The following is a 12,862-nucleotide window of genomic DNA, read 5'->3' as shown; positions in this document are numbered from 1 at the left end:
AGCACCAGGAAACCCTTCTGTGAGGAGCTGGCAGAGGCAGCCACTAGGGAGGTGCCGAGATACTCAGAACTGAGCTGAGAGACACTGGGGAAGGTTGTGCATGGGAGGTGCCAACCCTGTGGCACTTGCCTGAAGCTTTCCCAGGAGGTGCCGGGGTAAGCTGTTTATGAGAAGTTCCACTGGTGGCACTCTGCTAGAACGCCACCTTCATGAAGGTGTGCTTCCCCAGGGAAAAGTCATGTGTCCTACATGCAGGAGTCTGCCTAGAGGAGCACAGCAGACTCGGCAAGAGAAACCCCTTCCTCCTCAATGTCCCCACAGTGCCGGCTCCTGACAAAAGCTTAACATGGTGCCGTCTGGTGGAGGGCCACTGTATGAGTCCGGTTCCATCATCATGGAGCAGACAAAATGGAGGGCAGGTTTGGAGCTGAAAGGCAATTAAGTTGATAACTGGCATAATATATAAAGACAGAAGTTCATAAACCATGTTTCCTGACAAGTTTTTCAATTATGTCCAATTCAGGTAATCAATTGCTTCTCCCCACATTGCCCTTCTGAATATTTTTTTTCTTTTTAAAAAAGCAGAGTAACTGTGATTCTCCATTTTAAAATGTTTCCTGTCTAGTCAGCAGTTACAGAAAATTCAATGGAGTTAGACCTTCAAGTGCGTTGGGTATCACCTTATCTGCTGGAAGGAAAGCAGGAAGGAAACCAATGTCAGACTGGCCAGTAAATTCTGAAGACGAATCTCTTCCTGTGCCTCACTTTGTTTAAAAATTTGCAGATTTTGCCGAGGTTTTAACCAGTTCTTTCCTGATCATCCCAATACCAGTGTCTGGGCATATAGAAAATTCATTTCTTATAGCATGTCATTTTGAATTTTTTTCAGTCAGTAGTAATAACCTTATCTAAAGCATCAGGAGCATTTGAAATCAGTTCTCTTAGGAACAGATCCTTGCCAAATAATCAATTAAAAGTTTCATAATTAGGTTAATATCTGTCCAATTGAATGGCCTCCTCTGCTCTTTACTTCTTAATTTTCTGTCTTGGACCCTGGAAAAATCCTTAATTTTCATCCAGATCTTCGACTAGTGTACAACCACATTAACGTAATTACATGCGTGAACTGGCCAGAGAGTTGGCAGAATGCAGCAGAGGCCCAGGACCCACAGGGCCTTCACGGTACTTGGCCAGTGTCAGGTGGGATGTCTCTTTCAATGTCAGGGGCTACTTCTCCCTCTCTGCTCCCAGGGTGAGTGTCACAGCCAAACCTGTGTGGTCCTCCACGCTCTTGAAAGTATTCATGATTAGGTAGGAAGCCATCATACCTCTGGTAAAAAAGAGGAAATGTGGTAAAGTAGGACTTGACTATGTATTCCAAAGAGCAGAGAATGATTTTTTTTTTCTTCTCAAAGAAAAAAATAACTTCTTCTCTGTGAGGTTGAAGAACTACTAAATAGTTTTTCAAAGACGATGGTTTCCTTAGCAACCATGAATTATCACCACTTCTCTCTGATGTGCAGAATTTTCTTTAATAGCCTGGGCCTACAGTAGCAATATTGGTTAGCTCTTTATTCAAAGATATCTAAGATTTTCTCTCATTTTTCTTTCTGTCACTCCCTTAGCAGGCTGGTATTTGCTTTTTTCTTTTAGCCAGTTAATCATTGATTTAGGAAATATTTTCTGAAAACCTATTATGTACAAAACAGTCAGGCTTATAAGAGCAAGACAAGACTTATGTACAAATTCAAAGCAGTATAAGTATTATTCATATAAATGCTACAAACCAAATGGTCTGTGAAGGTCTGCTGTTGCCTAGAATTGTTTTTTCCTTCACTAGTACTATTTAGAATGGAATAGGCAACTAGCAATGTATTGAGATCTGGATTTTGGTGGTATAAAGTCAGATAGAAAATGTGATATAGGTGAACTTTGTTAAATAAAATAGGATTTGCTATTTACTAGTCAAAAATTTTGTTGCTGTCTTAAATCTTTTCTGTGCTTAGAGAGCATATGAAAATTCATTGACAGACATCAATTCTGCTCTCTTGTGTATGTAGCTTTGAAAACATTGATTTGTTAGGAATATTCTTTGAGTATACAGGGCTTATATACAGAGCCCTGTACTAAATATTTTGGGTCAAGCAGAAGAATTAGACATGCTCTCATTTCCTCACAAGGAGATTTTATGATCTGGTGGCACATATAAAAATATATATACAGAGGAAGCATGAAGAACAGTTGAGCTATTTATGGCCAATTGCCAAGTGACAACTAAAGCTCTACTGAGGGGCTCAAATGCAGCAAATTGATCATTGTGTAGCTTTAATTAGGAAAGGAATGTCTTTCCAGCGGGCATCAAAGCAAACGAGGAATGAGACTTACCACAACAGTCTTGTTTTCATGACTTGAATACACTCTATCTGCCTTTCTTGAACATGAGTGTTCTCTTTCACATTTTCCCCATCAAACATATTTGGGAAGACAAGGTCCTTGGAGGTTCAGACATATCGTTATTAGGAATCCTCTTTAAAATCCTTTAGCGGAAAAAAAAAAAAAAATCCTTTAGCGGAAATGGGCTTTAGAAAGTCTGCCATAGATTCCTGCCATTATGCCTTAGAGTTCTATAGAAAAGATCGTGTTGAGTATCTCCATGAACATTTGTTGATTACCAGGCATCCAAGGAGCTGCAAGAGAAGTTCTATTCCCGTTCCACCAGACAGAAAGGAAATCCTTCCATGAAGCTTTTATAAGGATACAGAAGACTTAGCACATTTGGAAGCAGTAGCAATAGTAGTCAGACGTTAGGAGCAAAGCTCCAGTTCCACCTTTGACATCAAATGGGTTACCTCCGTGATCCAACTTCTGCATTAAGTCCGATTTTGATATAAAAAAGAGCTAGACAGAGTTCTTATCTTGAGATTTTATCATTTAAGAGGGCTTGAGATTTAGAGAATGAGGGAGAGATTGGAATAATTTCTTTGTGTTTCTGCTTGATAGAGGGTGTGTCCCTGTGTGCCTTAGGTTGCTTCCTTTTCTCATTCACTGTTTTGCACCAATCTGAGTTTGTGTTCCCACCTTGATTTATAGCCATTTTGACTGTCTCCATGCTGTGCATAACGTCACTAATTCAGCCTTGTTGTGATTTGAACAGAGCCAAACTATAAATTATGTGTAGAGCTTCACTTGGTCTCTGCTCCTTATCCTGTGTAGAATGTAGCTTGTAGTCCCTACCCTGAGCGCTGAGCTGGCAAAAGCTTGGAATGGTTTCCATTACTATCCCTTACCTGCTCCCTTCCCATTTCCTGCTCCCCTTACCTCTGGTTTCCATTTAGATGCTGACATCAGAAGAAGCACAGCCTCAAACAGCAAATCCTTCACTTCTCAATCCTTGTAAGTACTCTCCCTGCCCCCAATAAAACCTTAGGTATATGGAGAAACAAACCCAGTTCTTGGTGTATGGATGGGAAAGGCCATAGATGAAGTAGCCACATTCACAAAGAGACAAGGTAAAAGTTAAATTGATGGGCCTACCTGATGGTGGCAAGCCCCCTGGGATCATTCGTTTAAACGGGGTGGGCTCTGGTGGAGGAAAAGTTTGCAGTATGGATTGTTTCTTCTCTGCTGACTCTGATGATACCAGAGGCCCCCAGAAGATCAGGTCCCCAAAGAGAGAACAGTGATCATGATTTCTGATTATGAAATCTAATTGAACCGATTTCACAATGTAGATCCAACTAGGGGAAATAATGGGCCATTTGGGAGCAACAAATCGTCCTTTATTGTTCGCAAGGCAGTTTTACTCCATTGATTTTGTAAACAGGTCTTATAACCCCCATTTTGCAGTTAAAGAAACTGAAACTTTGAGAAGGGAAGTGATATAGAATCCTTAACTAACAGTGCTATATAATGCTGTTAAGTGGGATTTGAGCCAAAGTCTTCAGACCATAAGATCAATATATTTTCCTCTCTACGTGTGTCTGAAGATGATGAGAAAAGAAGCCAAGCCGACTGGGGGTGCTGGGAGTGTTTTCAGCCTGGAAGTCACAAGGCATAATATCAGATCCTGGAGGGAAGGCTCCCATCTTCCTGTCTTTTCTCTACACTCAGCCTTCCTTGAATCTCCTTTCCAGTTCTCACTGCTTTCTTCACTCCACGTCTGCGGAGGCAGTGGCCATGGGACTCTTGAAGCAGTTCGAAGGCATGCAGCTCCCAGCTGCCTCAGAGCTGGAATGGCTAGTTCCAGAGCACGATGCCCCTCAGAAGGTAGACTGCATCAGCTTTTTTTCTTTTCTTCTTTTTTTTTTCCCAAAGGATTTTATTTATTTGACAGAAAGAGAGAGTGTGTGCAAGTATGAACACGGGGAGTGTCAGAGGGAGAGGGAGATGCAGACTCTCTGATGAGCAGGGAGCCCGATGTGAGATTCGATCCCAGGAGCTGGGATCATGTCTTGAGCCGAAGGCAGATGCTTAACTGACTCTACCACCCAGGCGCTCCTCTTCAGCTGTTTTTTTCTCCCACTGTCCAGCCCCAGGAGGGTGTGAGCCTTTCTGATGCTGTTCTCTTTTGTCACATACCCCTCTTCTAGAGTGAGTCTATGTATTTCTTTCCTTACTCATAGAAGCCATTTGTTACAAGTGTGTTGAGTGAATGAATGAATGAATGAATGAATACATGCTTGCCTGGGTTTTCCCTGGCAATATTCAAAATAAGAGATAATGGCTCCTTCATTCTCCTTATTCCATATGACTGCTTACCAGACCCAGAGGTGGAAGTTCTGTGCTGTGACCACCTTTGAGACACTGAAAAAGTGAACTGTTCATATTCTTCTTTGCTCTACAAGTTGCATATAGCATAGCAAGGGCCCTGGGGTAGGTTCAGGGACAGCATCAGCAATGGGTACCACCGCACTGGAATGCCGTTTCTGTTCCTTTTGCTTCGTGGAATACAAGGCCCACCCTTCTAGTAGCCCGGTGCCTTCGTGGTTTGTTTTGAGGGCCAAGGTTCCTCTAACACTTTTACCTGAAGTGTTCTTGAAATGTCTGTCATTAACTGTGTTTCTGTGATGGCCAACGGGTCAAGTCAGTGTTCCCCCAGACTATCTGTGTTCGATCATCCTGTGCTTTTCTCCTGCAGCTCCTGCCCATCCCTGACTCACTGCCCATCTCACCAGATGACGGGCAGCATGCTGACATCTACAAGCTACGGATTCGTGTTCGTGGCAACTTGGAGTGGGCCCCACCCCGGCCTCAGATCATTTTTAATGTTCATCCAGCCCCGACGTGAGTAGCCAGTGTCTGTGTCCTTTGGGAAACGGATACATCCTCTGGGTTATCGGGGCAGCCTCCTCACCTTTTTGTCTCTGCCTCCGCCCGTAACTCCTGCACAATTCTGTTTACTCAGTAGCAGAGGGAGGGGATTGTCCGTCTTGTCACAAGTCTTACTCCTGCTCCTCCTGTTGCTTCCCAGAGCTAACCGGAGATGAGGTCTGGTATCACTGGCCTTCCCAACTATTGCCTTCCTCCCAGTAGTTTTGTGAGATTTTCTTGGTTTTCTTCTCTTAAGATGAATGCTTTTCTTTCCTCTTGTTCTTTCCCCATGTCCTATTCTCATCTCTTACATTTGTACAGGAAGTGTGATTCATTATTGGGGGCTGTCCCTGCCTAGACCTAAATCCTCACCTAGTAATCCTCAGTTTGAATTGGTTCTCCCAGTGGGTACGTTGGGTCCAACTCTAAAACACAGTATGTGAGCTCCCCCTCTCCCCATACTTACTTAACAGGAGCCCTGTCTTTGCCTCCTTATCCTTGACAAGCCAGAGGCCTTGTGTAGCTGGTATCTGCCAAAGCTGTCCCCTCCCCCTCTCCTCAGGAGGAAGATCGCGGTGGCCAAGCAGAATTACCGCTGCGCAGGGTGTGGCATTCGGACCGACCCTGGTGAGCATCTTCTCCCACCCCCATAGCACCCCCATACCACTTCCAGCGGCTGTACCACCTCACACACTCAGCAGAGGGGCTGGTCAGGGAGATAGTGAGAGGAGGCGGCAGAGCAGAACTAGGAAAGGGAAAGAAGGGGCCTGGACCTGGAAGGTAGGTCTAGGCAAGATCACTGGCAATCAGAGAGAAGTTATTTCTGGGGGCACATTACCAACATTGTGCACTGAAGAAGACTGGGTACTTCAGGCCAGGTGCTTGGAAGTTGGATCTTACCATCTCTGACAAGGTTTGCATCCTCAGTGGCCTTCCGGGGGACACAAAAACCACAGGCCCCACTCCGTGGGTTTCTGCTAGCTTTGGGAGCGCATACTGAGGTGGATGGAGCTGGGTGGTCATCCCTTCCTGCTCTTTGAAAAGGGGCAGGGGTGCTGCCTCCCTGGCTTGTAGATGGGAAAGCCACATCTGACCTTTGATTTTCTGGTTTTTCCAGATTATATCAAGCGGCTGCGGTACTGTGAGTACTTGGGCAAGTACTTCTGTCAGTGCTGCCATGAAAATGCCCAGATGGTCATCCCCAGCCGGGTTCTGCGCAAGTGGGACTTCAGCAAGTACTATGTCAGCAACTTCTCCAAGGACCTTCTCATTAAGATCTGGAACGATCCTCTTTTCAATGTGCAGGACATCAACAGTGCCCTCTATAGGAAGGTCAAGCTGCTCAATCAAGTCCGGGTGAGAGCCTTGAAAGGCAACATCCTAGATTACCCTCCTCATCCCTCATCCCCTCCCTCTGTTCATACAGGCTTTGCCCGGGTCACCACACCCATCTCTGTCATCATGTCAGAGCTGGAACCATCTCCTCAGTCATGCTTTCTCTGCATACGTTCTCAGTCCCCACCCTTCCCCACCTCCACTCTGAAGCCATAGATGGCACTCAGTGACAAAAACAGTTCTCCCTGCCCTGAACGTATACTCAAGGGAGGAGAGGCTAGCAGGTGGGAAATTCAAATTCCGGATTTCTCAGTGGCTCTCAGTTGTGTATGTGATTTGGGAGCCCAGCCAAGCAGAGGGGGGTGCCTCTCTGATGGGAGGTCATTTTAAAGCAAGTTGTTGAGTTACGGATATAGAGAAACGTTGGGCTCTGGCTGCCGCATGCAAAGCTTCTGGGTCCCCGTGGTTCAAGGGTCCTGGTCATTCTAATGGTTTTTCCTCTCGTCTCCATACCTGGTCTTACCCCCCACTCAACCACCACCACATCTTCCTCTTCAGCTGCTGCGGATTCAGCTGTATCATATGAAGAACATGTTCAAGACATGCCGACTGGCCAAAGAGTAAGTCTTGTGTGGAGGCCAGAGGCCTCTTGCTGGGTTAATGTCTCTGAAAGACACATGCCCCTGCAGTTGTCCCTTATTATGTGAAGAGGGAGAATAGAGAGATTTGCAGACAACTCCAGAAATGGTAAACAAGAAGCCTATAGGAGAAACTGTGTCTCTGTTCTTCTCTCTGGAAGGGGAAGTCTCTGGTTCTTCTATCCAGGGCAGACCTACTACGCTTTGCAAGCTGGCATGAATCACTTGCAGAAGGGCATAAAAGGCCCTTCTCCTATCCAGATACCTAGTAGTGTGGAGGGTCTGGGGTGGTCTGGAACACCTAGGCTGGCTGAGTGTTGCCCACCCTCGTTGCCTCTGCCTGGGACCCTTCTCTTCCCTGTCCTGCTTCTCTGTTTTGATGGGCTGCACAAAATGTTCATTTTCTGTGCCTGCTTACTTCCCCTCACTTCCTGTAGGCTTCTGGATTCCTTTGACACAGTTCCAGGCCACCTGACCGAGGATCTTCACCTGTACTCACTGAATGACTTGACTGCAACCAGGAAGGGGGAATTGGGGCCCCGGCTTGCTGAGCTCACCAAGGCAGGGGCTGCCCACGTAGAGCGATGCATGGTGAGATGGTCTCCCTTTAGCACGGAACTGGGCTCTTCCTTAGGGATATGGAGAGTAGGATGGACTCAGGTTCTTGCCATGCATTTCTAGGAAGTTGACATGGCCTGTCAGCACTATGACAGAAACTGGGCAGGATTGCTAATACCTGGGTTGGGGAAAGGCTAAATCATCCAGATCTGAAGAACCTGGAATTCGAAAAGGATGTGGTGCTGGCATAGCCCCTGGGTAACGGGCAGGACTGAGTGGGGCCTTCACTATAGAATTGTCCTCATGTGGGAGGAGAACCTGGAGCTAGAATCTGGACCGGGTCTCTGCTTTATCATTTTCAATCGGTGTGACCAAAGGAAATATGTTGCCCTCTCTGCAGTAAGCCTCAATTTTCTTGTCTTTAAAGCAAAGATAATAATACCCCTTGTCCTTTCCTCTCAGGATTTTTGAGAACTGATGACATAATTTACGTGAAAGCATTTTGTACTCTTCGTTCTATAGATGCGGGTTATTATTGTCCTTGATATACCCAATGTGCCAGAAATTCAGAAGTTCCATTTTTAGAATTTCACATCTTAGAATATGCCTGGTGTATGTTCCTGTGACAGTCCCGGAATTAGAGCCTAAAACAGGGCGTATGTAAAGATCCTGTGTGGCAGGGGGAATGAGACTTCGCTCTAACCTGACTCAAGGCTGGGTGTTATTTTGGAGAAATGCCCTCGTCTTCACATTTTATCTTAATTGGCTGTGGTTCCTATTTCAAAATAGAATCATCACCCACACTGGAATTTTGACTTCATGAAGCCCTTTGTGGCACCATTCCTTCCTTTTCATCCCCACGTCACAAACCACTCTTGTGGCTGGAGTTTCTCAAGCTCTCTTGTAGCCACTTTAAAGCTCTGTCTCACACTGCCCAGTCCTGGCCCCAGTTTGGCTCTCAGGCCCCCGAGTCCAGCTGGCTCTCTTCCCAGAAGGCACGAGAACCCCTGAGAACCCACTCAAGTCTTATTTATATTTTGCTCTTTCCCTCATTTGTGTTCATCCCCTGGTCCCCGTCCCTGGTATGAGGCCTCTCATTTTGCTGCCTGTCCCTCTCCTCTCCAGCTCTGCCAAGCCAAGGGCTTCATCTGTGAGTTCTGTCAGAATGAGGATGACATCATCTTTCCTTTTGAGCTCCATAAGTGCCGGACCTGTGAAGGTAAGGGCCGGTGCCCGCTGTTGAGTGGGCAAACAAGACTGAACCCAAGGCTAATTATTTCCCTCAGCCTTCCCTGTTAACAGGAGTTGAATTTGACTCCACAACTCCCTGTTTTCAGCCCGGGCATACCAAGCCTTGGTGGTGAGAAGGGGCTGTGACAGTGACTTACTTCCAGCCTGAGATAATACAAGTTGTTCTCTGTTCTCTTCCCAACCCGAATAGAGTGTAAAGCGTGTTACCATAAAGCTTGTTTCAAGTCTGGAAGCTGTCCCCGGTGTGAGCGGCTGCAGGCCCGGCGGGAACTGCTGGCCAAACAGAGCCTGGAGTCTTACATGTCAGACTACGAGGAAGAACCCACGGAAGCCTTGGCCCTAGAGGCCACCGTCCTGGAGGCCACCTGAAGAAGGCGCATTAAACCCTCTTTCCAGGGGCCAGGGTCACATGTAATGCAGAACTGAGCCACCCTTTCAAGGACTTTCCCGACTTGGGTTTTTTTTTTCCTTTAATTCTTATCATTATCATTATTTTTTTTTAATGACTTGTCTAACGTCCATGTAAATCAACCTTTGTTAGGTTGGTGGGGTCCAATCTGTTGTGGCAATTGGTAGGTACCGGGTATTTCCATCAGAACTGACACATGAGTCCTTATGTGAAGCTTCTAGTGCCTCTGTCAGGAATGGACGGTGAGACCTGATTCTTCTGACATCCGTGGCCTTCTCTACTTGGACCAGATCTGGTTTCAGCTGCATTTCAAGTATCATTTCCGGTTTTATTTTGTTTTAGTTCTGGAGCTTCTAAGTCAGGCCTTTTGCAACCAACTGACTTCTCCTTTGCTGCTGAAATAGGAGGATGGAGTTTTCTCTCTCTGTCCTGGAATGGAGTCACACTGGGCCCTGAGGAGAAGCAGCAGAGAATGGGACTGCATCATGGGCATCCTGTCCAACTTATGTAGGTCTTTGTGAGGCCATGAAAATAGCGTTCTTACCTGGAATCCTCAATGACCCTGAGGCCTCCTTGACCTCCTTGTTTGAGATCGTCTAGGCATCGAAGATGTCACAGACTGACTTTCTTTACCCCGGTGGGGTTGAAGCAAAGAAGCAGAACTGTTACTTAAGCCAGGCCCCTTCATGGCCTTCCACCAGGCAGAAGCGAGGCTGCAGCTCTGTTGCTTCGAGAGCATTTATTCAGTCAGAGGAGCTGTTGGCCTCCTCTTACGTGATAAGGTCTCTTTTAGTCAACCTAGCTCTGGTGCAGATAATGATCTTTCAAGCTCAGGCAAGTCCCCGATGCCATCCTAAGCTGCAAACAGAAACTCCATCCACCATCTTATTTGTGGGTCTCTTGCCACTGTGTTCTCTGTTAGACGGTCATTTTGGTTCTGAGTGAAGGTATGGCCCCACTCTATTCTCATCCCCTTCCTGCATCAGAGCTGGGACCCTCCTTGGTGGCTGAACTCTTGCCTTAGTTTCTTTTGTTAAAATCAAGGTGGGGGCAGGGAGATTTCTGCCATTAGTGGGGTGAGAAAACTTGGCCATTTGTGGGTGTGAGTGTGAGTGTGAATGTTCCTATTATGCACTGAATTCTGTAGTCTGGTGATATCCATATGTTCACTCGTTCTTTTCATATTACTAATTTTAACAAACGTTTAACATACCTTTTCTTAAAATGTGCATTTTGATGGGACCGTGAATATGTTTGTGGTGTTCTTTACGTTGCCGTAGCCCCGACCCCCACCTAGAACGCCGGTCAGGGCTGCTGTTCTGAGGGCTGGTAGCTCTGTGAACAAGAGCACACAGCACTTTTTCCCTGGGCCTGACTTCTTGTATACCTGTCTTTCCATAACTGGCTGCTGGTAGAAAAAACTTGGTTTGGATGCTGCCCCAAGAAGCTGAACAGAAAGCAGCACACAGTCGGCGGAAGCTGATGAGTGACTGAGCTGGAGACAGCCGGGAGTCTCACAGGAAGTGGAAGGGGCTGTAGGGTAATGACCAGAGCTGAGGCTTCAACCTGGGCCAGAGGTAGCAGGGAATACGTGACCCATGACATTGGTCTCTCTTCCTCAGACTTAGGATCAGGCCAGAAGACCCTGAGGCTCTTCAAGTCATAGAGGAGGCTCTGAGGCCAAGTCCTGTAGCCCAGCCCGGTTTTGAGGGGCTAACTTGGAGCTCTGTTGCCCTTCAAAGAGCTTTGGGAATGGCCTCATACTACTCAAGTCTTACTAAGGGTTAGGCCTCAGATTCAAACTCAGGGGTTTGTTAAAGAAAAAAGCTGAGCTCTGTGTCCAGTTTTGGTATACATTACACATCTAGCTCCTTAGTCTTAAGTCACTACACTGGAGGAGAGAGGCCCTGTCATTATTGTCCCACCTGTTTTGTATTAGCAGAGGACCAAAGGATGGAAAACCTGACAGTTTCCAAAGTTGAGCTCAACGTTCTTACAGGCTCCTGGTTTTTCACTTATTTTTCTCCACCTTCCCCATTCCAACTTCTTAGATTGCATAGCTGTTTTAGGGACCCTGACACTCTGCTGTCATTACTATCCAAATACCCATTTATTTATTTATTTGAGAGGAAAGAGAGAGAAGAGTGAGTATGGGATGTTTTGAAAGCACTTTGCAACTTACAGCAGTATCTAAAAACCCCCAGCTGTTGTGGGGAAAAGTTTGAATGCACTGAAGAGCATTCCTTCTAAATGAAATGGGAGGGAAGAAGTTCTTTTTTATAAATAAAGGGAAAAAAGTTACAAGTTGGCTTACAAGGTAGAGACAAGGTTCAAGACATAGCAGAAGAGTGGAAGGCAGGTCTTTTCCACTTTAATGAGGCTGTTACTGACGTTCTCTGCCAAGGCTTTAGAGTTTCTGTTAATTAACATAAAAGGAGCAAGAGTCTAAATAGAGATGTTCTGTTCATGTACAACTCGTGTTCTGAACTGGATTTCTACTCTCTGTAATTCATACACAGCCTAACAGTCTGTTGTCATCTTCAATAAACTAAGGAAATGAAATTCCCGCTTTTTATTTGTCTGCTTTGACTATCAGGAAATGGTATTGAGTGTCTACTGTAAAGCAGGCATGTTTGAAAATTCAGGAGGTTTCTGAATTCTGATGCAAAGAAAACTGGACCTTCCAAGTCAGGAAAAGTGGCTGTGAGAATGTGTTTTCACTGACTTGCTGTGTGACCTTGAGCAGATCACTTTGCTTCTCTGGATTTCTGTTTCTTCGTGTATCAAAGATACAGGTGCTAGTCCTTACCAGTGCACGAGGTGTGCCCCCTACCCATCCTTTTGATGTGAATATCTTATTTTAAAATGAGGTAGGGGCACCTGGCTGGCTCAGTCAGTGGAGCGTGCGACTCTTGATCTCAGGGTTGTGGGTTCAAGGTGCAGAGGGTACTTCAAAATAACAAATTTTATTGAAAGAAAATTAACAATAAGTGAGGTAAATCTTTCTTTGATTCTCACTTCTGTGAACAACTTGCTCTGAGTTTCTTTCTTATGCTCTTGGCCCACTGGAGCTCCAGCTTCCCCTTTGCAACTTTCTGAACAATTCTGCTTTGATGTCCCTTGGTCATCTCCCACTAATATGTCCAAACCCAACATAAATATCGTATTCCCCCTAATCTAACCAGTAGTCACCCCAGCTTGAAAATTTGGTTTTCTTTAACTCCTTCCTCTCCAAGTTAGCTAGCATGTTTAGCTAACAAAGCATTATCTCCTTCCTACCACCTGTCATCAAGTTCTGCTGATTTTTCTCTTGAAACTAAATCTACCTTGTCCTTTTCTATCATTAGCACACAAATTCAGG

The 12,862-nt window shown here is 45.7% G+C and overlaps 1 protein-coding gene across 11 annotated transcripts in view; it reads left to right on the top strand.

Moving 5' to 3' along the window:
* The window catches only part of RUBCN (rubicon autophagy regulator), a 63,657-nt gene extending 54,098 nt beyond the window's left edge, over window positions 1–9,559 (top strand). For all 11 annotated transcript variants that reach the window (XM_032869408.1, XM_032869411.1, XM_032869407.1 and 8 more), the window contains 9 exons: window positions 3,336–3,393; window positions 4,134–4,266; window positions 5,138–5,283; window positions 5,873–5,937; window positions 6,428–6,666; window positions 7,204–7,265; window positions 7,721–7,874; window positions 8,967–9,060; window positions 9,283–9,559. In XM_032869408.1, coding sequence (XP_032725299.1) covers window positions 3,336–3,393; window positions 4,134–4,266; window positions 5,138–5,283; window positions 5,873–5,937; window positions 6,428–6,666; window positions 7,204–7,265; window positions 7,721–7,874; window positions 8,967–9,060; window positions 9,283–9,461 — 1,130 coding nt within the window. In that variant the 3' untranslated portion in view covers window positions 9,462–9,559. The remainder of the gene's footprint in view (window positions 1–3,335; window positions 3,394–4,133; window positions 4,267–5,137; window positions 5,284–5,872; window positions 5,938–6,427; window positions 6,667–7,203; window positions 7,266–7,720; window positions 7,875–8,966; window positions 9,061–9,282) is intronic.
* Window positions 9,560–12,862: the final 3,303 nt, after the last annotated feature.

The sequence above is a fragment of the Lontra canadensis genome, unplaced genomic scaffold (assembly GCF_010015895.1).
Source record: "Lontra canadensis isolate GAN:19392208 unplaced genomic scaffold, GSC_riverotter_1.0 scaffold38, whole genome shotgun sequence".
Taxonomy (NCBI): Eukaryota; Metazoa; Chordata; class Mammalia; order Carnivora; family Mustelidae; genus Lontra; species Lontra canadensis.
Note: the sequence above shows the minus strand (reverse complement) of the source record. Positions and strands in the feature narration are given on the sequence as shown.